Source organism: Portunus trituberculatus, chromosome 37 (genome assembly GCF_017591435.1).
Source record: "Portunus trituberculatus isolate SZX2019 chromosome 37, ASM1759143v1, whole genome shotgun sequence".
Classification (NCBI taxonomy): Eukaryota; Metazoa; Arthropoda; class Malacostraca; order Decapoda; family Portunidae; genus Portunus; species Portunus trituberculatus.
In genome coordinates, this window is record NC_059291.1 from 15,594,040 (window position 1) to 15,619,039 (window position 25,000).

General features: G+C 39.0%; 2 protein-coding genes across 3 annotated transcripts in view; one reads left to right on the top strand and one right to left on the bottom strand.

Moving 5' to 3' along the window:
• The window catches only part of LOC123513837 (hemicentin-1-like), a 429,869-nt gene that overhangs the window by 32,030 nt on the left and 372,839 nt on the right, over positions 1 to 25,000 (top strand). The gene's annotated exons all lie outside the window — the stretch shown is intronic.
• LOC123514129 (zinc finger MYM-type protein 6-like) lies at positions 9,535 to 11,403 on the bottom strand. Its single transcript, XM_045271778.1, has one exon. It carries the CDS (start codon positions 11,401 to 11,403, stop codon positions 9,535 to 9,537), a length of 1,869 nt encoding a protein of 622 aa, XP_045127713.1.

The window sequence follows — 25,000 nt, forward strand, 5'->3', positions numbered from 1 at the left end:
AGGGCGATAAAATCAGTAATTGCACAATAAACAAACGAAGATCGTGAGCGGTGTGTGCCTCTCCGCGGGGGCCAGGCGGCAAATTATCTCGTGTGGCGGTGGAGATGACAGGCCGAGAGGGAAAACGGTAGTGGTGGTGGAGGAGGAGGTGGTGGTGATGGTAGTGGTGGTAGTGGATGAAGGTGAGATATACAAAAAGAACATGGAGAACTAAATAGCGGCAGAATTGTTAGAGGAGGAGGAGGAGGAGGAGGAGGAGGACATGGAAAAAGATAAAGAAAGAAGAATAAAAGAGGCAGAAGGCAGAAGCAGGATCAGGAGGAGAAGGAGTCAGTAAAAGAGGAGATTGGATAAAACAAACAAAAAAAAAAAAAAAAATGACGATGAGAAGAGGAAGAAAAACGGAATGAGTATAATGACAACAAAAAAGAAAACATTGACTTCTTATTCAATAAATTGATTGATAAAGACAAAAATCAAGACAAAAACGAAAGCAAACAAAACTAGCCAAACAAACACACACACAAGACGAATGAACCATGAAACAAGAACCTTTTTTAAGTCCCCGCTAAATGATGGGGAAAAAAAGAAAACGAAATATTCTGATTGGGCTGGACACGGCCTAAATAGCTGGCCAGTGATGGGAAAGTGATGGGATGGAATGGTGTGTAACGCGAGGGTGATGGGCGTAACGGACCCGGTAAAGGGGATGTTGAGGGGAGAGGAGTGTTGAGGGAGGAGGGAGAGAGAAAGTTAGTGGAGGAAAAGAGGACAAGGGGAGGAACGAGAGAGAGAGAGAGAGAGAGAGAGAGAGAGAGAGAGAGAATCGTAAATGAAGGAAGGTTGGAGGAAGTGGAGTGGGAGGAGGAGGAATACGGTGAAATCCCTTCATTGCTAGAGGTGGATGGTTCTCAGGACGGCCCATTAGAGGGACGAGAGGCAGCGTTCCATCATCAATGGCGGAGTGGCGCTAATTCACTCACCCACACGTGCATTGCCCCCCCTCCCGCGCCCTCGCCGCTGGTCCACACCGTAACTCCTGCTGTGGTGGCCGGCTGGGGTTCTTTGTTTCTTAGTTAACAAACAAATTCATGGCAGTGATTAACGCTTTAACTTTCACTTTATTCTTCTCATAATTGCAACTTTCTAGCTTTTTATTTTCGTTTTTATTACAGGTTTTTATGTTTCCAATCTTTACGAATATAAATTAAGCATTGCTTTTTATCTATATTTTTTTCAATTTGTTGCAGTCTTTTTAAGTTTTCAATACATGTATAAACAAGTTCAATATTTGAAAAAAAAAGATTTTCTTTTAACAGCAGTTTTTCAGCTTTTCACTCTATAATTATTGCAGTAAGGTTCTTTTAAACATATTTTCTTTTACAAATACAAGTACAATATTTTCTCTTTTGTACCGTAGTGCCATAAGTATCCAGTCCTTATGAATTCTAGTAAATATATTAGGTAAGATATTTTCTTAGTTTTAGAATCGTTACAATACATTTTTTTATGCTGTGGTATTTTTGTTTAACTCCTTTAGTACTGAGATGCAATTTTACCATGAGTTTGAGCGTGACCAGATGATTTTACTTACATTAGGAGGGGTGTATGGAGATCAGAGGATAAATGACCAGAATCTTCACTATTTTGATACTAACATAAGCTTCTGAAGCAGTATAAAATCACTAAATAGTAAGCAAATTGAATGTGAAACGAGTCAATGCACTAAAGGGTTTAACTTTACAAAATACTTAAATATTGTCCTTTTCGTCTACTACATTATCTTATATTTCTACCTCACTCTAACAAATGCACTATTACTCATAGGCAACTGACTGTTAAAGGATGGCAAAAGGAAGAAGTGACAGACTTTAGAGCATTCAACAGTTGTATAGCGTGAAGGGGACGAGATGAACCTCCTAGTCTCTCTTCTTCTCTCTCCATGCAATTTTCTTTTACAGTGTCCTGAATGTTAGCGAAGGATAATGGAAGCAGTAAAGGAGTGAGACACGCCTCCGAAACTGAAAGAAAGCGTCTTCCTTCACCCCCCCTTCTTTCTTCTTTCCTTCACTCACTGTACTAACTATTCTTCGGTCACTTTTTCTTTTACTTGTTTTTCCCTTAACCACTTCACACCATTCTTCCTCCACCTCCTCTACTTTCCTCCAACCACTGTATGCTGCATTCCTGTTCTACACACTCCTTCCTTCACTTCCACTTCCTTCATCCACTAAATAATACTTCTATCAATCCTTTTCTTTCTTTTCCATCGCTTATTTCATCCTTCATCCATACTTCATCTTTATTTTTTGTATTATTTCTTTCCGTTTGGTTTCCTTTTCCTACAGTTATTCCACTTCCTTCGATTACTCTACACTGCCTTTTTCTTTTTTCCTCCCTTCGTCTATTAAAAGCTGTACACCGACATTTCGTAAAATTGCTTATAGAGTTTCTCTCTCTCTCTCTCTCTCTCTCTCTCTCTCTCTCTCTCTCTCTCTCTCTCTCTCTCTCTCTCCATTTTTTGTTGTCTCCTTTTCCCCTTCATTTTTTCTTTGTATTCCAGCGTGTCACGTGATTCAGTCTGAAATGGAAATGATTGAGTTGTCCATGAGTTCATTAGTACATTAGAAACATTGTTCATTGAGGTGCAGGAAGAGCTGGAGGGGAGATGGGAACAAGGAAAGGAAAGAAGGAGGAAGAGAGGGGAAAAATGAAGTAGGAGGGAAATGAGGTTGTCTGGGGAGGAGTGTTTTTTCCTTCACACTTCCTTGTTACTTTCGTTAGTTTCCTTGTCTTACGGTTCTATTCGCTCGCTCGTTCCTTACCTTTTTATCGTCTCTGTCATTCCATCTCATTCAATTATTCCTTCATTTGTTTCATCCCTTTCCATTCTGCCATTCTATCTTTTCACGTAACCATTTCTTTTCTCCTGTCATTCTCCATTGCTTACTTATTTTACTCACTTTTTTTTGCTGTTGTTTTGTCTGGCTATCTTCTTCTTTCCTTTTTCACTCCGTTTCTCATTCCTTCTCATTCTCTATTAATTATTCCTTTTACTCCTTTACTCCATTTCTCTCTCTTCCTCATTTTTTATTGTTCTCTCGGTATTTATTGTTTCACTCATGCATCTTTTTCTTATAGCCTTGTTCCTGTCGTTTCCTATCACAACCTTTCCTCTCTTCCCTCTCACCATTCACAAGTATTGGTCATCTTATCCTTTCTTAACCTTACTTTGCTCACTTCCAGTTATTTTCCTCTCTCATTCCTCCTTTCCCCTCTCCATTCACTGTGGCCCCTCTTCTTTCCTCGCTTCTTTTCCCTCTAACTGTCTACTTCCCTTTCATCCTCCTCTCCATTCACAAATTTTCCCCTCACTCATTCACTTGTTCACTCACCGCCCATCTTTCCCTCTCAATGCCTAGTACCTTCACCGCATCGCCCTTCACCTCCCGTCTCCCCTTCATTCGTGCGTCCCTCCCATCAGCTCCCCTAACACCATTTCACTTCACCCCACCATAGCCTGTCATTGGCCCACTACACTCACTCATCGCCCCTTGCCACACCTCGTTCTCTCACCTCAACTCAACTCTCCTTACGTTTCCTCTCTTCTCCTGGCCCTCATGGTCCTGGTCATAGTGTTGTCTTGGTAATGGATGTGTGTTATTAATAGTGGTTTATACGAGTAGTAATGTTAGGGTAGTTTTTTATTGTTGTTGTTAAGGTGTTGTAAGAGAAACTGAGTATTTTTTCGTTTTTTTTTTTTTTTTTTTTGGGTGTGTACGTGCTGCATCTTATATTTATTTATTTATTTTTTTTAGAGGGAGCTTTCATCGTCATTAATTTTTCATTTCCTCTTCTTTCTTACTTGTATTACGACGCCTTTTTATTTTCATATCTATCGTTTCCATCTCGCATTTCCTGCTCTCAACAATGCAAAAGAGAATTGCTGTAAGAATCCGTCAAGGCTACACGAAGTATCTGTCTATTTTCACCTATCCTTATCAATGAATTTATCTTTTCTTCCCTGCTCTTTATCATCTCAATTTTTTTCCTTCCCCTTAACTCAACTCATCTCCCTTTCCTCCTCTGTTCTGCCTTACCACACCTTATCTCACTTCATGCCTCACCTTACCTCACCTCACCTCATTTCACTTTACTTAACCTTCATCCCTAACCTCATCTTCCTCATCTCTAGTGCCTGTTACCACGCCTTCCTTTCCTTGCCTTTTCTACTCCATATCACCTCTCCTTCCTTGCTTCTTTTCACCTCATCTCGTCCCCTTCTGCTCCTTTCACGCCGACCGGTCACTGCGCCTCCACAGCTCTCCATCTGCTCTTCGCGCCGCCTATCACTCTCAACTAATAATGAGTTCCAGGAAGCCCTCTTATAGCTGTAGTGCTCGTTCCTGTTAATACCCCACAAGCAAGCCAGTCTGGAGCACGAGTGATGTTTTATTATTATTATTATTATTATTATTATTATTATTATTATTATTATTATTAATGTTTTGTTGTCCCTTTGGTGCAGCCTCTTATCGGCGCATGAGAACCGTCAATGGAAAAGAATCGGAAAGTTAGGAAAAGTTGGTTCGTTTGCTATTTACTCCTTGGGGATGAGGCTGACTGGCTGGCTGGCTAGATGAATGGATGGCTGGCTGGCTCTTTTGCTCGTGGCTGACTGACTGACTGACTGACTGACTGACTGACTGATGAGCTAATTTAATAGGTGATTGACTATAGGCTGACTGATTGACTGGTTGGTTCGTTGAGTGGTTGTTTTTTTGAGTGGTTGATAGCTCGCTGAATGACTGGCTGGCTGATTTACTAGAGTTCTGCGTGACTTGTAGGTGGTGTGCGTCATGTGAAGCAGACTCGAGTATGCAGAATAAACGGAGGATTATTAGCAGATTTATTGGTCGTCACTATTTTTATTTGTTTATCCTTATTTGTGTATTTATTATGTTATTATTTTTATTTATTTTATCTTCTGTATTATGTTATTCAGTCAGAAGTAATAAGATGTTATGGGATGTTAAAGGCGTAGAAAAGAGAAGAATAATTAAGAGAAAAATGATAGAAAAAAATAAATATTTATAGAAAAGGAGATACAAATGAGATAGACAATCCTAATAATGATAATATCAGTTGTAATATACTGGTTGTAACAATGATTGTAGTGGTAATGTTGATAATGATGATAATAATAATGATAATAATAATAATAATAATAATAATAATAATAATAATGATAATAATGATAATATTAATAACAATAATAATGATAATATTAATAATAGTAATAATGATAACAGTACGCACCAAGAAAGAAAGAAGCAAATTAGAAGTCAGATCATGCAAATTGAATGACCACATGTATTATTAACAAGAAGTAACTTAATAAAGCGCAAGAAAGGACAAGACGATGAAGGTGATGACGTCGTGATGAAACAGACAAGTGGCAGTGCTGGCAGTGGTGGTGTGCGATGCCAAAAAAGAAGTTCGGTACACTAGTAAGTATTTTTCCTCTTTGGTGGCTACAAAATGGAGCAGTAGTTCCCCTTGCGTGTTTGAATTAACTCCCCTAAATTCCATTCAAGCTCCTATTACCACGGTATTTGGTGTTGAATATAGTAAACGGAGAAAGGATGGATGGTTGATGGATGAAAAAAAAGAGAAAGAGAGGTTGTTGGAAGTGATGGGAAGGTAGCTAAGAGAGAGAGAAAAGAAAGAGAAAGTCGCAGATGAAAACAGACAGAAAGGCGACGAAGGAAGGTGTCAAAGTGTTACATAAACCAAACGCGCAACACTGCCTGGCCTCCCACCACAACTCACTCACTCACTCACTCCATCACTCACTCACTGACTCACTCACTCACTAAGGTAACTGCGAGACCGAGATAACACTTTTGAGAATTTCCAGCAAAGCCGTTCCCGATGCGCCGCGCCTGAGAAGCATGCATATCTTAACCGAGACGCAATTATCCTTAGCGTCTATCCTGATCCTCTTAGCTAATTATTTTTCCACCGCATTGCATTATCTATTATACTCTGCGGAGGGGTCAGGGCTTGAGTTGGTCCTGAAGGATTTCTACACTTCCTAATTTGCCTCCGTTGTTGCTTAATTAACTGCATGAAAGCCCCCAGCGCGCGCCGGCAAACACGGAGAGTAAATATAAAGAATAAACACAACTGCCAAAGGACTTAGCCTGGCTGCTTTCTGCTTCGCTTTAATGCTGATAGCTTTCCTGGAGTCTTAGATGGCTTCTTCCTCTTCTTCCTCCTCCTCCTTATTCTCTTACTTCTTCTCTTCTTCCACACAGTGTTCTTTCTGCTACCTCTTCTATTGTGTCCTATCTCGTCTCTCTCTCTCTCTCTCTCTCTCTCTCTCTCTCTCTCTCTCTCTCTCTCTCTCTCTCTCTCTCTCTCTCTCTCTCTCTCTCTCTCTCTCTCTCTCTCTCTCTCTCTCTCTCTCTCTCTCTCTCTCTCTCTCTCTCTCTCTCTCTCTCTCTCTCTCTCTCTCTCTCTCTCTCTCTCTCTCGTTTGTCCTTTCCCAGCTGCCATTCTATTCGCCATTTTCCTCCTCCTCCATTCGGTCCTTGTCTTTCCTATCTCTCTTTGCATCTCCGTCTTTCCTCTTCATCCCATTGTCTTTAACTGTCGTTTTCACTTCCTCTGCCTCAGCTTCTTCAGTGTTTCTTCTCTCTTTCTATTCTCTTCCCTCTCTTTCCCTACTTCCTTCCTTCCTTCCTTCCTTTGTAGTCTCCATTCTTCTTTTATAACCCTTTCTTCCTGTTCATCTCTTCCTCCTCCTGTCCCTCTATATTTATTTCCTCTCTATATCCATCCCTTCTTCCTTTTGGTACCCTTCTCTCTCTCTCTCTCTCTCTCTCTCTCTCTCTCTCTCTCTCTCTCTCTCTCTCTCTCTCTCTCTCTCTTCATTTCGTCTTCTACGTTATTGTTCTGTCTTTTTCTCTCACTTCCATAGATTGTTCCTTCACTGTTTATATTTTACCTCTTCTTATTGATAATTTCCTATATTTTCGCCTTCCTTCTTTTCCTTCTCGTTATCCTTTTCTTCATTTCTCTCCTTTCCTCAGATTGCCTTTCCCTACTGCAACGCCACGACTCTCTCTCTCTCTCTCTCTCTCTCTCTCTCTCTCTCTCTCTCTCTCTCTCTCTCTCTCTCTCTCTCTCTCTCTCTCTCTCTCTCTCTCTCTCAACAGCAGGTTAAGGATCTTTCTGAAGAAGAGATGGCATTGGCAGTAGTGGTGGTGGTGGAGGTTGTGATGGTGATGCAAGACCTACTCATACCAAGCATATTGACGGATGAGGGTCTTTATCATCACGTGCTTCGTGGATGCGGCAGAAAGACCCCCCTGGTGCACTCTTGTTGGGTGATGGACGAGCAAGGCGTCGAAGGGGGAGGGAAGAAGCGTGTGTATGCATTGTGCAGGTTGGTAGGAGGGGCCTGAATGTGGTTTTGGCTTCATAGTGTTTATGTTAGGGGTTGGTGGGGTATATTTGGGTGTGAGTGCATCTGTCTAAGTTAACATTGATTTTTTTATAAAGTTAGGTTAGGTTTGCGAGTGGTTCTGTCAGTGAGTTATGCTGATGTTTATTAAGTTGGTTTTGGATCAAATTACGTCATGTGAGATCAGTGTCTCGGTTTCTTTCAGATATAATAATTATATGTGCAATTCTCTTTAATGTTATTTATTTCGTTTAGGCTAGTTTAAGTTAAGTTGGGTCAGGTTACGTCAGGTAAGGCCAATTTCTTATCTTTGTACTTAGGAGTGAAAACATCGGATATATAAACTCTTGTTTTACTCTCATTTATTACTACTGTCATGTTTTATTTGGTAACTCAATCAGCAAATTAAGAGATTAAATAAGGTATTTAGTTATCTATACAGGTGTGTCCATGGGGAGACGTTGCATTAAAAGTTAGTGTATGAGAAAGTCCTTGCTGGTCGTGTGAGAGAAAGGAAAACGGTGGGCGACAAAGAGTGGCGTAAGAAGTGAACAAGATGAAAACTTTAAGACAGGAATGCGAACAGAAAACATAGTGCGTATCGAGAACAAGAAACTACACAGGAAACATACAAACATGCACAGGCACATGCTGGGAAAGTAGGCGTGGAGATAAACACACGACATCCAGGTCAACAGGAGGACAGAAAGATAGACAAGGAGAGGCAGTGTTTTGAAGGCGAAGCAACGAGAAAACCAACAGAACCCAAGAAGCGGAATGACACGTAAGGATGAAGCCGGGCAGGAGGAGACGGCGGAAGAAAGACAGTAAAACGAAGAAAATGGAGGAGGAAAGAAGAGACTCACCTTAGTCTTGCGCCTCCTTCGAGACCCAAAGACAGACGAACAACGTAAGGAAACTTTGTTGTAGGAAGAATTTGGCGAGTCAACCCGACGGACGAAGATAATGTACGCTTGTTTTTATTTTTCTTTGTTGACTTGGGTAAACAGTAAGTCATGAGGGGATGCTGGCAAGGGAGTGAGCGAGATGCAAAGCAGGAAAGACCGAGCACGCTCCCAAAGTTCCGTTAAAACTTTCAGTAGCTTTTGAGTCTATCGGATTAACTAATGGCCTTTTTATTTTACTGTTCTGGAGGAAGGTAATCACCATGCAGGTACTGGCGTCACCTTGTACTTGGTCGTTCAGGTTATGAAGTGGCTCTGGTGCTCATGTTGTGCAGCTGCCCTTTGCTTTGTTCCTTGGTGCTGTAGTAACTTTATTGATTCTTATACTTGTTTTATTTTGCATTTCTCTACCGGCAAAAAAAAAAGACGAAAACACCGTTTTATTACCATTACCACGTTACTAGAAATTCAAGAAAACTGGATTTTTTTTTAAATATGGGCTTTTTTACTGGAATTTACGGGCTTAAGGAGTTATTTGGAGTACCTCCTATTAAAAGCCGACCAATTTCAGAACTGTTACCCCAAGTGGAAGTCCTTCTTGCCCTCGGACCGTGGTTAGGATTCAAACTCATGTGCTTGGGGTATTCCTCGTACGGCAAAGCGCCCGTGGTTCCATTGTGCCTTGTTAGAACTTTAAATCGAAAAAAAATAACAAAATTGCTTATAGATCATTGCCATCATTACCAACACCGGCAACAAAAGTACCATCAACCAGTACTATCTGATTACAGAACTAAGACCACTTCCTCCCCTGTGCTAGAGTGGTATGAGATGAACACAACACTGTTTTGGCTCAATTGTGTCTTGGCGGGAGGTTCACAACGATATATTCTGTTTTTAGTTGGTTAGCTAAACTTGCAGTGCTGTCCAAACATTTTCGCCTATTGTACCCTTTATTACCTTATCCTACTGTTACGTACCCCCCCCACACCGTCCACCATTTCTGAACAAATTCAATTTTATTTAGGATAATGCAAGTAATATATTAATTAAATATGAAAAAATGTATAACAGGAGTTCTGGTCAATAAATTCGAATTTATTACACAGCAATAAAAAGGATGAGTTAATAACACAATGCATGAAAAATACTTACAACTTAATGCGAGATGTGAGGCTGATGTTCACTGATGATTTTTTCCATCCTTGGCGGTACTGAGGCTACTGCAGTGATTAGGCTTTGTTCCAGGTTGACATTTAGTTTGTTTCTCTGTTTCGATTTGATAATGCTCAGTGCGGAGAAAGACGCCTCACAAAGGTAGGTAGACCCAAATGGCAGAAGTTTTTCTAATGCCATTTTTCCTATATCAGGGTGCTCCTTCATCACAGAGCTCCAGAAGCGAGTGACATTTGAGCTTTCAAATAACAGTTTTAAGCCACGGTCTGCACACACTTCTATCAGTGTTTCCTGGAAACAAATAGGAAGCTTCTCGTGTTCAGAAAAGAGGAATGGGTTCCTAATCCAGTCCAGTTGTACTGATCGTTCATGTATGTCAGGAAAGTAAGACTTAAAAGCACTAATAAGGCTGGTCAAATGTTCCACAATGACTGGTTTCAGAGTGCCTTTCTCATAATTGTTAATGGAAAAGTAGGCATCTGACAGAGGAAAGCACGTAAACTCTCCCCCTGAGCATGTTTTCTTCCACAGTTCAATTTTCTTCTGAAAACCAGCAACTTTGTCATATAGGTTGAGAATGTTTGTGTCTTTACCTTGCAGAGACAAATTTAACTCATTCAGTTTGCTGAATATATCTGCAAGATATGCCAGTTGTGCAAGCCAAGTAGTGTTTTCAAAATATGTGGCAAAAGGAGACTCATGTTCTGATAAGAAGGAAGCTACCTCATCTCGCAACTCGAACAATCTGGTGAGTATCCTCCCACGCGACAGCCAGCGCACCTCCGTGTGAAGTAATAGCTCTGTGTGCTCTGACCCCATGCTTTCACAAAGTGTGTGAAACAGACGACTATTAAGTGGCCTTGACTTTATGAAGTTGATTACCTTGATGGCATCATTCAGAGTTCCATGCAACTGTGGGCTCATTTTCTTTGAAGCTAATGACTCTCTGTGAATGATGCAGTGAGTCCACTCCACATCAGGATTTTCCTTCTTAATCCTTGCCACTAGTCCCTTCACCTTCCCGGTCATAGATGCAGCAGCATCTGTACACATACTCATGCAAGATTTCCAGCTCAGCCCTTGTTCAGAGAAGAACTGATTAATGACATTAAAAATAGCCTCCCCTGTTGTGTGCTCTTCTAATTTTTTGCAAAATAGTATGTGTTCCTTGATATCATCTTCATCAATGTATCTCACAAAGGAGACAAGATGAGCCTGCCCACTAATGTCAGTTGATTCGTCAACTTGGAGTGCAAATGACTGGCTTGCTTTCATCTTATTCACAACTTGATCTTGAATATCTGCACTCATTTCTCTTACCCTGCGCGAGACAGTTTGGTGTGACAAAGGAATTGCTTTTAGTTGGTCAGCTGTCTTTTTATCCACCATTATTTCAGCCATCATACCTGCAGCTGGCAAAATAAGTTCTTCAGCAATACTGAATGGCTTTTTGGCTTTAGCAATTAATAAAGATACAGCTAAAGATGCTTTCAGAGCTTTGCCTGAAGTTGTCGTGGCTTTCTGAAGTACTTTTTGGGAGCACTGAAAATCAGAGAGCTTTCTTTTGAAGAACTCTACCGGTTTACCAACATGACACTGATGTTTTGTTTTCAGGTGACGCTGGAGGTGAGCTGGTTTCATACTACTGTTGGCCAGCCTCTCCCCACAGAAGAAGCACAAAGCTTCCGGAGGATCAGAATTCGTTGCAGTAAATCCCAAAAGCACATAATCTTCCTTGTACTGCCGATATTTAGGAATATCTGTCTTCTTTTTCTTTGCACCTGTTTGATTTCCTTCGTCTGCGTCACCGCTGCGGCTGCTACAGCTGCCACTTTTTAGCCATCTATCCATTGTTGCTGTTAACGAGCAACTGCCTTCTGTAAGCTTCTGTTATTTTCAAATAAACAGCCGCGCTCACTCTGACGCCTAAGAGAAGACTGAGTCACTGAGCAAGTGGGTAGCAGTCAGCACTGCTCTCGTACACGTACAATACGCGTGCTTCCTGAGTAACCGACCCGTCCCTCGGACTCCCTCCCCCTACCTTTGCCTTCATAGAAACCATGGGAAGTTTCTGCTGTGTGTGTGTGTGTGTGTGTGTGTGTGTGTGTGTGTTCGTCGTCTTGTCACGTACCCTTATGATCTATGTTGCGTACCCCCAGGGGTACGCGGACCCCAGTTTGGACAACACTGAGCTAAAGCATATATCTGAAACTGGCTTGTTACAGTCAAAATCCGAAGCAGCGGCTTGAATTGTTTAGGTCATAGAAATAAATGTGTTAATATATACGTAGGTAACTGGCCGGAAGACTCTCGCTGTGTTCTTAATTACCGGGCGTGCTCATTATTGCTATCTTAATTGTCACATGCTCTGAATCAGGTGCCTTAACCCCTTCATTGATATGGTGGTATTTTGGTAACATACATAATAGTATATGTGTGCATGGATTAATACGGAGAAAATATTGGTTTATTTTTTGTATTTTCTTGCCTAAAGGAATATTCTACATGCATTAGTACAAAATGAAATATCTAAGTTGTAGGGGATTATGAAAAAAGCAGTGTTTCGTTGTAAAAGGTTTAAAGTACAGTGGAACCATGCGTGCTTTGGGATCCGAGGGGTCTCCAAGCGCACGGGTTCGAATCCTGTCCACGGTCTGAGTGCAGGTTGGGCTTCCTCACTCGGGGCAACGGTTTCCTAGCGGGTGGGCTTTGAGATAGGGGTACCCAAAAAGTATCCCCTTTAACCCAGAAATTCCCGTGAAAACCTCACATGGTATAAATAAAAGTGTATTTTTTACTTTTTTAATATTTCATTTACAGTAATAGTCGTCATCTGCAGACTTTCAGAACTCTAAAAACTGGAAAGAATGCACATACCGAGTCCCACTTTTGTTTCTTCTGTTTAATCTAGGAACAATAGTGTGTACACTTTTCCATACTGTGTAATTTTTAGTGCTCTTAGCCTGTCTCCCTGAAACACAAAAGTAAATAGATTAAATAGAAAATGAATAAGAGAAAGAAAGAGAATAGGAACAAGAGGCTGAATAATAGGTTGATTTCATATCCGTAGAATACAAGGATGCGTATCTGTGGACATAATTAACGACTTAGAAACCAAAGGAAATCTTGCTATATGTGTGATGTGCTGATTGTTGCTGGCAGGATGTCCATTAGGTAGAATATTTGTAGAGGTATACCAATAGTAATAGCAACTGTAGTAGTAGTAGTAGTAGTAGTAGTAGTAGTAGTAGTAGTAGTAGTAGTAGTAGTAGTAGTGACAAAATTAGTAGTAGTAGTGACAAAGTGGTGGTGGTGGCAGTGGTAGTAGTAGTGGTGGTGGTGGTGGTAGTGGTGGCAGCAGTGGTAGCAGCAGTGGTGGTGGTGGTGGTGGTGGTGGTGGTGGTGGTGGTGGTGGTGGTGGTGGTGGTAGCAGTAGTAGTAGTAGTGGTGGTAGTGGTGGTGGTGCAGTGGTGGTGGTTGTTGTTGTTGTGTTGTGGTAGCAAAGCAGTGGTAGTGGTGGTGGCAGCAGCAGCAGCAGTGGTAGCAGCAGTGGTAGTGGTGGTGCAGCAGCAGCAGCAGTGCAGCAGTGCAGCAGCAGTGGTAGTGGTTGCAAAGTGGTTGTGGTGCAGTAGCAGTGGTCGTGGTTGTGGTAGCAGTAGTAGTGTAGTGGTGGTAGTGGTAGCAGTGGCAAAGTGGTGGTGGTGGTGGTGGTGGTGGTGGTAGTGGTAGTGGTAGTAGTGTAGTGTTGTGGTAATAGTGGTAGTGGTGGTAGTGGTGTGGTGTAATGGTTGTGGTAGCAGTAGTTGTGTAGTGTAATGTTGTAGTAGTAATAGTAATGTTGTAGTAGTAATAGTAGTAGTTGTAGTAGTAGTAGTAGTAGTAGTAGTAGTAGTAGTAGTAGTAGTAGTAGTAGTAGTAGTAGTAGTAGTAGTAGTAGTAGTAGTAGTAGTAGTAGTAGTAGTAGTAGTAGTAGTAGTAGTAGTAATTGTAATACTTGTAGTAGTAGCAATAGTAACAGTAGTGGTAAAAGCACGTTTATTCCAATTCTGGAACTTTTTTTTCCTTTCTTGTATATTTCTTCGCTTTCAGCTTGTTTTCTTTCGCTGGTTAATCACAAACTTTAATTGATCTGAAATTTCTTTTTACATCCTTTCATATGGTAATTGTTTTCATTATCTTCTTAACATTTTGTCATTCACTTCTCCATATCTCACTACGTTTCCTTCTACATAATTTTTCTTTTAACAAAATCTAATATATCAATGCGAGAACTGAAGACGCGGCCTGCTCTTAAAGCTCTCAATATTTACATTTTCTCTCTGATAATTTTATGACGTGGTTTGCAGACTAAATTTATACTCATTTTCTCTTTCAGCGTCCTTGAACGTCTTATTTTTACTTATTTTTCTTCATCATATATTTCTTAACAAATTTGCTGCGTCCAGTTGAGTTCAAGAAGATTGATTGACGAGCAAGAAGATTGAGAGAGAATCTTCGTTAGCAATAGTGTCCTTCCTCCCTCCTCCTTCTCATTCCCCCATCCTCCATCCTCTATCCTCCTCCTCCTCCTTCCTGTTCTTGTCATCCTCTTCCGCGCTCCCATCATGCAGTATTACACACAGTCTTTCGCGTGAATAAAGACGCGTTAAAATAAAAGTAAAAGAGGAAGAAAAAAGAAACAGCTTCATTACGGATCATTACGTCGGAGCAAGGTAAAGGAGGAGGAGGAAGAGGAGGAGGAGTTGTCTGAAGGAGGGACCCACTCGACCCCTTAAGAGGATCGTCTTGGGCGCCATCAAACACTCGACTCAGGCCTTTCATGTTTGTACCAGCGATCGATACCCGACGGCAACGGTGGCGGTGGTGGTGGTGGTGGTGGTGGTGGTGGTGGTGGTGTGGGAAGAAAAGTTGCGTGTGTGGGAAACTTTTGTTTTCGTGTATCTGTGTCCTCGTGTTCTTGTTCTTTGTGTTGTGGGAAAGGGAAATTTGGTGGTTCTGTGTGTTTTTGTGTTTATCAGCCTGTCTGTCTCTCTGTATGTCTGTTTATCTGTGTCCGACTGTATATCTATCTATCTGTCTCTGTCTCTGTTTATGTCTCTGTCTTTGTCTCTGTCTCTCTCTCATTATCTCTGTCTCTCTCTCATTATCTCTGTCTGTCTGTCTGTCTGTCTGTCTGTCTGTATTTGTCTCTCTCTCTCTCTCTCTCTCTCTCTCTCTCTCTCTCTCTCTCTCTCTCTCTCTCTCTCTCTCTCTCTCTCTCTCTCTCTCTCTCTCTCTCTGTCTCTCTCTCTCTCTCTCTCTCTCTCTCTCTCTCTCTCTCTCTCTCTCTCTCTCTCTCTCTCTCTCTCTCTAACTCGCAGAATTTACAGAGTGTGAAAGTGTCGTTCCCAGAAATCTGTCGCTTCTACTTCCTTTTATGTAGCTTATTCCATACCTCTCCCTCCTCCCTTCTATCTTCTTCCCTCCTCGCCTCCTCATCATTCCATCCCCCTCCTTCCCTTTCTTTTATTCCTTCCCTTTTCATCCTTTTCTACCCATCTTCCTTCCTCTTCTTACCTCACTCCTCCTACCTCCATTTTTTTCCAACTCTGTCTTTCCTCCAACTACCCTCCCCTTTTGTCATGTTTCCTCAACTAGTTTTCGTTCATTTCTTTTCCTCTTCCCACTTTCATGCCTTTCCTCTCTCTCATCTTTTATTATCTTTTTTTCCCCTCGCCCTTTTCCCCTTTCCACTTCCACCCGTTCCGTCCCTTCTCTCCCTTCTCTTTCCCTCCTACCTCTCCCAAACTTCCGTATTTATCTTACTGCCCAGCCATTCGTAACTTTTATCTTCGTCATCACTGCCCTCCCTTTAAGTACTCTTTTTTTTCGGATATTATATGTATTCAAGTTTTAATTTTGTCAGGTAAAAATGTGGCAGATTAGGATAGATTTGGCTAGTCGTCCATTTCAGTTATGCGAAAATTAACTGATATCTTCTCTTTTCTATCCCTTTCACTTATCTTCTCTTTTCTATCCCTTTCACTTATAATCAGTAAAGCTCTTAGCCTCTCTCTCTCTCTCTCTCTCTCTCTCTCTCTCTCTCTCTCTCTCTCTCTCTTTTCGTCTTTCTGTGTGAGACAATTTTAAAAAGAGTTAATCGGTATCTTCACTCTTAATCTTAAGCGGTAAACTCTGGATATCTGTAATTGTTTGTCTCCCATTTCTGTGACGAAAGTTTCAAAAAAAGGACTATTAAGAACTCGAAGTAAATATACCGATTTGGAAAATCTCTGCTCTGTTTTACTTTCTTTGGTGAACGTTAAGTTTGCGAACTTTTTTCCCGCATCTCTCTCTGGGCTGACTCATCACACGGAAAAAAATTCATTATGGTAAGGATCAGTTGATATATATATATATATATATATATATATATATATATATATATATATATATATATATATATATATATATATATATATATATATATATATATATATATATATATATATATATATATATATATATATATATATATATATATATATATATATATATATATATATATATATATATATATATATATATATATATATATATATATATATATATATATAATGTGTGTGGCATAAAATTATTTTCCCATCAATTATTTTTTATATTTTTTTAGAATTTATTTTTTCTTTTGCAAGTAAACTTACAGTATCAAAGTGTGAATTACTAAACATATGATACTTAAAACACTGAATGAATAAAAAAAATTATCATGTAAAGGAGACAAAAAAGAATAAGTATTAGTTAACATTCTTACAAAAAAGAAATAATAAATCTTACAAGATAATGAGCCTAAAATTAATTAAGGTACCTAAAACAACGCGTTAAAAATATTGAAATGGTTGTTTCAAACAATACATATAGAGAAAAATCAATAGTAAAAGTAATATGAAGGATGATTTTGTAGCAGGTTGAACTTCTTCTCAAGAGTAGATGAGCTTTCTGTATCTTTTTAAATAGGAGGGTAAGTCATTCCACTCTCGCGGTCCTCTGACAAGCAATGACCTCTGGCGAGAGTCAGTTTGTGTTCTTGGCATGTAAAGGAGGTTTTGTTGCCTCGAGTTTCTCAGGTTGATCTGGTTCACGGATGGGAAGGTTTAATGTCAATTTGGATACTTGTTGTGGAGAATATTATGCATAAAGATAGTGTTCATAATCACATTTTTCTTTACATGTGGCCTTTGCAGCTCATCTAGGATTGGAGAAGCAAGGTCGTATTTAGGACTTTACACCTACAGCCACCTTTGCAGAAAAAAAATGAGTGTTCTTTGCACTCGTCTTAGTTGTATTTGGTTTGTGGTGGCACCAAATAGTTATACCGTAATTTATGACACTGAAGAATGTTTGTCTAACTATTATTTTTGCCTTAGTACTGAAAAAAAATAATAAACAATTAAAATATATAAGCGTAGCAAAAGTTTTTTTTGCAAATCTCTGTGTTAAGTGTGTCAAACGGCATGTGCCTCTCAGTTGTTTTTTGTTTTTTTTATGTAAGAAGGATAACCGGCCAAGGGCAACAAAAATTGATATTGAAAAAAAAAGCCCACTAAGGTGCCGGTCCCCAAGCAAGATATTTAGTTAGAAGGGAACGCCAAGGATGATATGAGTCATCTTTTTTTTTTTTTTTTATTCTTGAAGAATGTACGTCTAGTTAGATGCATGTAGTGCTGTGTGAGGGAAGGCTGTGGCTGCCCCCTTGTATTGTGAGACACAAAGGGAAACATACAGTGAGGTCACAGCTGGCTTAATGATAAGTTCACAGCACCCCTTGAACCCGTGTTGTTAGACCTCACTGGGAGTAATTATTGTTTCGACAAGTGTCTACTGCTTCCTCCAAGACTTTTAACGGAATCATAGGATTGAATGTTGTGTCGTCATCACGTGTTGTTAGGGATTTTGGCTATTAAACTTCTACCAATGAACATGCACTTGGTTTTGTTCATGTTGAGCAACAGTCCATTTGTATTAGAATTCTTTTTTCATTTTGTTTTAGAGTTTCTTCTGTTCTTCACATATCCTCAGGTAAATTTTCTACGTTGTTAGAGTGCATGAACTGAGTGTTGTCAACATTTTGCATTAAAAAGTAGTCATTAACAAGTGTTGTGACATAATATATATATATATATATATATATATATATATATATATATATATATATATATATATATATATATATATATATATATAGAGAGAGAGAGAGAGAGAGAGAGAGAGAGAGAGAGAGAGAGAGAGAGAGAGAGAGAGAGAGAGAGAGAGAGAGAGAGAGAGAGAGAGTGAAAAGAATGGGGCCGAGTATGGATCCATGGGGGACTCCGAAAGACACACACAGCTTTGAGGACACAATGTCACCTACACGAACAGACTGGGTTCCTTGTGCCAAATATTAGCTGAATAGGAATGGATCAACTCCCAAATTGAGCATTTTTTTCAATAGTATTTTATAGCAGACACCGACAAATGCTTTTGACAGCCAGACAAGGTAACCGTGGTAATTTTCTTATTATCCATGTTTTGGTAAATGTTATTTGCAACTTTGGTTAATGTTGTTACTGTGGATAAACGTGATCTTAAACCATGTTGTGTGTTACTTAACAGGTTTTCAGACTCAAGGAAGTTCATTAATTGAGTGGATATAAGTTTTTTCAAGTACTTTTGATAATATTAGTAATAGAGAAATTAGCCTGTAGTTAGTCGTATCTTCAGATGTCCCACTCTTGTGAACAGGAGTGAAAAGGGAATGTTTATATGCTCTGGGGAAAACGCCGGTAACAGGGGTGGTGTTTATAATGCATGTAAGATATATAATTATTATTGTTAAAGTACCTCTTATGAATCGAAGAGTGATTCCATCTGATCAACATGAGCTTACATCATTTATTTGCTTTATAGCAAGTATCACTGTGCTGGCATCTACGGGCTCAGGTCTAAAAAGACCCGAGATATAGATTACACTTGATATGTCATACCCTGCCGTGACTTATCAAAAAACATTTTTCTTAACGCTAGCGAAATATATGTTGAGTTCGTCCACTTTACTACCCATGTACGAGCTGCTGTTGCCCTTGGACTTGCTGGGAACAAGTTGATGCATTAGTCGCCACGTGCCTGCTGTGTCTCTATTGCCAATTAATTCTTTGTTATAATATTCTTTCCCTACTCGCTGAATAATATTCTGGACACGCCCTTTCAGATTCTTATATTCGCCTTGCAGCGTTTTTTTTTTTTTTTTGTAGGCTGTCCCTCTCATTCCTCGTTGATTTGATATCTTCAAATCAATGAATCAACACATGGAATTCCGAATGAATATCCCATATCCTACCATTATTCCTTCTCTTCCCTTATTCTTATCCTCCTATATAATTTACACCCATTGTCACTCACCCATTCCTTCATCCCTCCTATATACATCTGCTCGTCCATCCCTCTCCATCTACCATTCTTTTCCTTGCTTCCCGTCCCTCCCTCCCTCCTCCCTCTGCCAGAATTCAAACTCATACCGTCACACATGTTGGCCCATTTCCTCTCCTTTCACGCATTTCCTGCACTCTTATATCTCCACCTTTCACTCGACCCAACGCTTTTCCCTCCTCCTCCTCCTCCTCCTCCTCCTCCTCCTCCTCCTCCTCCTCCTCCTCCTCCTCCTCCTCTTCTTCCTCCTCCATCTTTTCCTCCTCCTTTTCCTTGTTATTCCTTTCTTCCCCTTCTCATTTCCTTTAACCTTCCTCCTTTTTGGGTATTCCCTTCATCTTTGTCCTTTATTTTTCAAATTTTTCACCTTTCGTTACAGCCCTTCTCTCTCTCTCTCTCTCTCTCTCTCTCTCTCTCTCTCTCTCTCTCTCTCTCTCTCTCTCTCAGTAATCAACAAGCACCTCATCAAACATTGCTATCACTGTCATTTCTCTCTCTACCTTCACTTTCTGCAGCTTCCTGTATAATTAAATTTTTCCTACACCTTTCCTCTTCCCTTAGGCTATTTTCCCATGGTTCCTCCAGCCCTTCCACCGTAGCCCTCCATCTTCAACACAACCACTTATCAACATCGCTTCCTATTTTATCTCCTCTCTCCACTGTTCTTCCATTTCATTCACGAACTCTGTTTTCATCCATCTCACCCCCATAAGTAATCTCCATACCACTATTGCTGCTTCTGGTAATGCTCGTATCTTTATCTCATTGAGTCTCATACCGTTTACTTCAATTTATCTTATTCTTTCTACTAATAACCACGTTAATATAAATTTTCTTCCATGGAATCTTTCCACCTCTCTTACTCGTTTTTATTCATTTTTCTCAATCGGTTTCATATATATATATATATATATATATATATATATATATATATATATATATATATATATATATATATATATATATATATATATATATATATATATATATATATATATATATATATATATATATATATATATATATATATATATATATATATATATATATATATATATATATATATATATATATATATATATATATATATATATATATATATATATATATATATATATATATATATATATATATATATATATATATATATATATATATATATATATATATATATATATATATATATATATATATATATATATATATATATATATATATATATATATATTATATTAAAAAAACACTTGTTATTCATGTATTTATGCACACATACACTTACAGTATTACATATAGTAACATACTTGTACACACACACACACACACACACACACACACACACACACACACACACACACAAATACATATGCACACAATCCATCCCCTCTGTGCTTCCATTGCTTTCTACTGGTATCATCGTCCATCACCTTATCAACACCATCACATTACTGTCTCTCATACTTCTTAAAGTACCATATTCCACAATCCCAACCTTCATACGTATACCCTTCACTACTACCACCACCACCACCACCACCACCACCACCCATAACACCCCCTCCTTGTCCACAGCTGTTAGCCCCGTGATGCTCGCTACCGCAGTAACACTCAACTTCACGGGGAACTAACGCGAACTGTCCCCATTTGGCGGCGAGCACAAGGGTCCACGCGCCCCAACAACGAGGCGGCCCAGTGATCAAGGGCAGACAGATAATATTTGGTGGGCACTCGCAGCCAAGAGTTACGGTAGAAGTTTTCACATTGGAACGCCGAGGTATCAGGCCATGTGTCAAAACTTACAAGATAGTGCTTCGAGTGGGAGAGGGAGAGGGTGGGAAGGTGAGGGAGGGTCAGAGAAGGAATGAGGGCGCACGGTTTTGTTTGTATGTGTGTCTGTGTTTAATCATTTGTGCAGATGTTGATGGATTAGGTTTGTAATGTCACGTTTTTTTACATGGTAGAGAGTCATTTGCATTTTTCTTTGTGTGTGTGTGTGTGTGTGTGTGTGTGTGTGTGTGTGTGTGTGTGTGTGTGTTTGTGCATGTAGGTCAGTAGGTCAGTAGGATATGACATTGAAGTGAAGTGAAAACGAAAAAAAGATGAACGGGTGTGTGAATCGTTAAGATGAATCTGTAAGTGAGAAATCACATACAAATTGTCACTTCTAATATTCTTTCCATATCACTGCATTTACCATTACTCAAGAACGAAGGAGTCTTGAACACCACCACCACCACTACCACAACTACTACTATTACGAAGACTGATATCACCACTAAAATACTTCCTCCACAATCTATCACCACCACCACCAACATCACCACCACCACGAAGGGTCAAAACGAATTTACTACCTTCAAAAACTTTTCCACCAGACTTTGCACTCCATCAATCTTTCCATTATTTACATATTCTAGCGAGGAAAGGAGGAGCAAAAGGGAGATGGACACACACACACACACACACACACACACACACACACACACACACACACAGAGAGAGAGAGAGAGAGAGAGAGAGAGAGAGAGAGAGAGAGAGAGAGAGAGAGAGACTCTGAGTGAGTGAGTGAGTGAGTGAGTGAGTGAGTGAGTTATCAACAGAACCAATAGATTACTTACTGTACACACACACACACACACACACACACACACACACACACACACACACACACACACACACACACACACACACACACACACACCATTCCTCGTAGCTACTTACTTTTGTCCTCTTTTTAATTCACTCTACTTACAGTCACTAACTAAATCACCATCACACACTTTTCCTTTGATTCCGCAGCTAAGTGCCATACAAGCAAAACGCTACACGCTGTCATTCACTATTTAGGACCCCCAGTACTCTACCATTCCCCATCCTTTCTATTCATCTTCAACCTAATATGTAACAAAAATACTCAGGTTGGTAAAATACTTTTTTTTTCCTCCCACCCAATTACCTGGGAGTTTACCTTGATGTTCGTGCTAACTGTGCGCTTGTTTTGTTTTGAAAGGTCAAGCGTCCATCATAAATTGAGGAAACGTGATTACTGAGGCTACAACGACGTATACGATTAATTACGGTTGGCAGCTAATGCGTTCCCTTAGGAAATGTCGCATGCCGCCTGTGACCTTCAGTGGCAAGGACAGACGGATTCATTATCTTTTTACAGCTATGGGGGCCCCTGTAACTGCAAGCATTGTTAAATAATATTTGGTTGGGAGAGAGAGAGAGAGAGAGAGAGAGAGAGAGAGAGAGAGAGAGAGAGAGAGAGAGAGAGAGAGAGAGAGAGAGAATTTTCCTTGGCTCTGGAGGTATGTACCGCATAGTGGTGGAGATGTAAATGATCATGAAATATAAACTGTCTTGTGTTGAAAGATTATCTCCTTTTACGCTACCTTCTGTTTTCTTCGCTCACTTTCCACATTTTTTTCCTGCTGATTTGTTTTATTAATACTAAAGAAGACCAGATAACACACGTTTGTTGCTACTTTTGACCTTCAGGGTCTCATGTGAAACAGAAAGGAATATTGTAGAAGTAGTGTATGCTACAAATATTGGTCTGTAAAAACTAATGATGTGAGTGTATATATATATATATATATATATATATATATATATATATATATATATATATATATATATATATATATATATATATATATATATCATGGATCAGTCTTTAAATATTTTCCGTGTTTTACACAGCAAAACTCGATTTTGATTTTCTTTCAAATTTGTGAATATTTTGAATTATTTATTTATTTATTTATTAATTGATTTATTACTTTATGTGCAGATGAATGGAAGGTGTAATATCTAATTCGCTATAGCAGTCTGAACTATTCTTGGCACGATATTTGTAGAAAAAGTTAGTTTACTTGAAACCAGAATGACGTCATGAGGTTTGTCCCCTATTTGGACAGAAACAGTTTAGTCTGTGGAGGCAAAAATGAGTGCGTGTGAAGAGACATGTTGTCTGGGTGGGTGCACGGTGGCGAGGCGTAGGCGCTAAACACGGGCAGAGGTAAAAAAAAAGACGGTTTTTGTGTCTCAGAAATGAAGTGTTCGAGGAAAAAGTGATTGGAGTGAGTTGGGTTGACACAGTGGGAAACGATATAATGGCGAAGTTTCATGAAACCCAGCGCAGTTTGTCAGAAATGGAAACGTGGAGCTGGCTGATAATGTGCACAGTTTTGATATGAGTAGAGACTAGATAAGACAGGGAGGCTCACTTTATAGGTTTAAAATGAACAAAATAAATGTTAAAGTAAGTAAAATGTTAATCTTTCTCGCTTGAAGAGAGATAAAAAGGACATTACGAAACCTATAGCTGTGAAAAAGGAAAATTGAAGAGAGGATGTAAAGTAGATGCACATGTGATATTTTATGTTTGATTTAGTCATAAATGTCATGCTAAAGGTAGAAAAGATACTTCGAGTCATATGGCTAAAATTAACGGCAGGGGAGAATTTAATAAAAAAATCGATAGATGAGGAAAAGAAGCAGACCAGAACATAAACATTATTGACAGATATTCTAAAGCGAATTGTTTTCTCATGAAGGGTTTAGTCCATATTCCTTAACGAGTGAGCATCTTGTTTCGACTACTTTTATTGAAGTCTGTTGAGGAAGTGGTTGTTGAGGTTTTAAAATCATTTCTAGATTCTAGTAATTGTTTAAATTGCATTTTTCATCTTTAGGAAAAGAAATATTCACTGATGAAATGGCAAATGTTAAAAGTAGAATAATAGATAAATAGATAAAATAAATGAAAAAAAATATATAGAGAAGTCAAACATATGTAAAGAAAATATCTAGATAAAATAGGTGAGCAGAATTCGATTAATGAATAAAAAATACAAATAATACTAGAAAATGAAAATCAATAGAATAAAAATGTAATGGAAATAAAAAAAAGAAATGAAAATGTATATCAGTCCTAATATCAACACACGTCATCTAGAACTATTTTGTATGTACAACTTTGTATACCATATAACTAACGAATAAACACATTTTTTAATCAATTAATTTATGAGCAAACATATACACAAACAAATAAAAATATGAATAAATGCATGTGTGTGTGTGTGTGTGTGTGTGTGTGTGTGTGTGTGTGTGTGTGTGTGTGTGTGTGTGTGTGTGTCTTTGTGTCAGTTGTTTCATTTAATTGCTATTTCATTTAGTTCTTTGAGTTGGTAATTTTTCACTGAATTGAGCTCCCTTGTTTTGCATCTCTCTCTCTCTCTCTCTCTCTCTCTCTCTCTCTCTCTCTCTCTCTCTCTCTCTCTCTCTCCCTCCACCGTCACATGCTAAAAACAGTTACTTCTATACTAATTTACAATATCAAAGATCCTTTTCCGCCCAAATAAAAACGCCATTTATTTTGTAATTACTCTGGAAATCCAGTGTGAATTCAGTACATTAATTTTTGGAACCGACCACGCTTTTAATATCGGCGGATCACGTGAGGCTACGTAATATTACTCGTACTCAAATATTACTCATACCTGAAAATAATGAGCCCGTTCCTAACTCCATGATATTTATATATGTTTGATGATTATTTATGTATATGTGTGTGTGTGTGGGGGAAGGGAACGCCTAAGCTTTCATAGTTACTTCTCTGTTTGGCTCATTTTTTACAGTTGATATTTATCTTTTCATTCTAAATTCTTCATATCATACTTGTGTACTAATTTCTACGTTCCCATGCCTTATATGTTGGTTCATTCCTAAATCTTCATAACTCATACTCGATTTGTTTTTAATTTTGTTATTTGATATGATTTTATCATTTGTTTATTTTCGTTTGAATATTTTTACACTTATTCACAAATTCTCATAGTTCATATTTTTGTCTTTCTTACTCACCATAGATATGCGCCCCTTATTTCACACGTATGTCTTGCATGTATAAAGTAATTCTTAAATACTTATATAGTCTGCTGATTTCTTATTTCGCGTAGTTGAAATTTTTCCTCATTCATTTCCATTTATTAATTTTTCC

Coding starts and splice junctions, on each gene's coding strand:
- LOC123514129 (XM_045271778.1), bottom strand. CDS start 11,403: ATGGATAGATGGCTAAAAAGTGGCAGCTGTAGCAGCCGCAGCGGTGAC.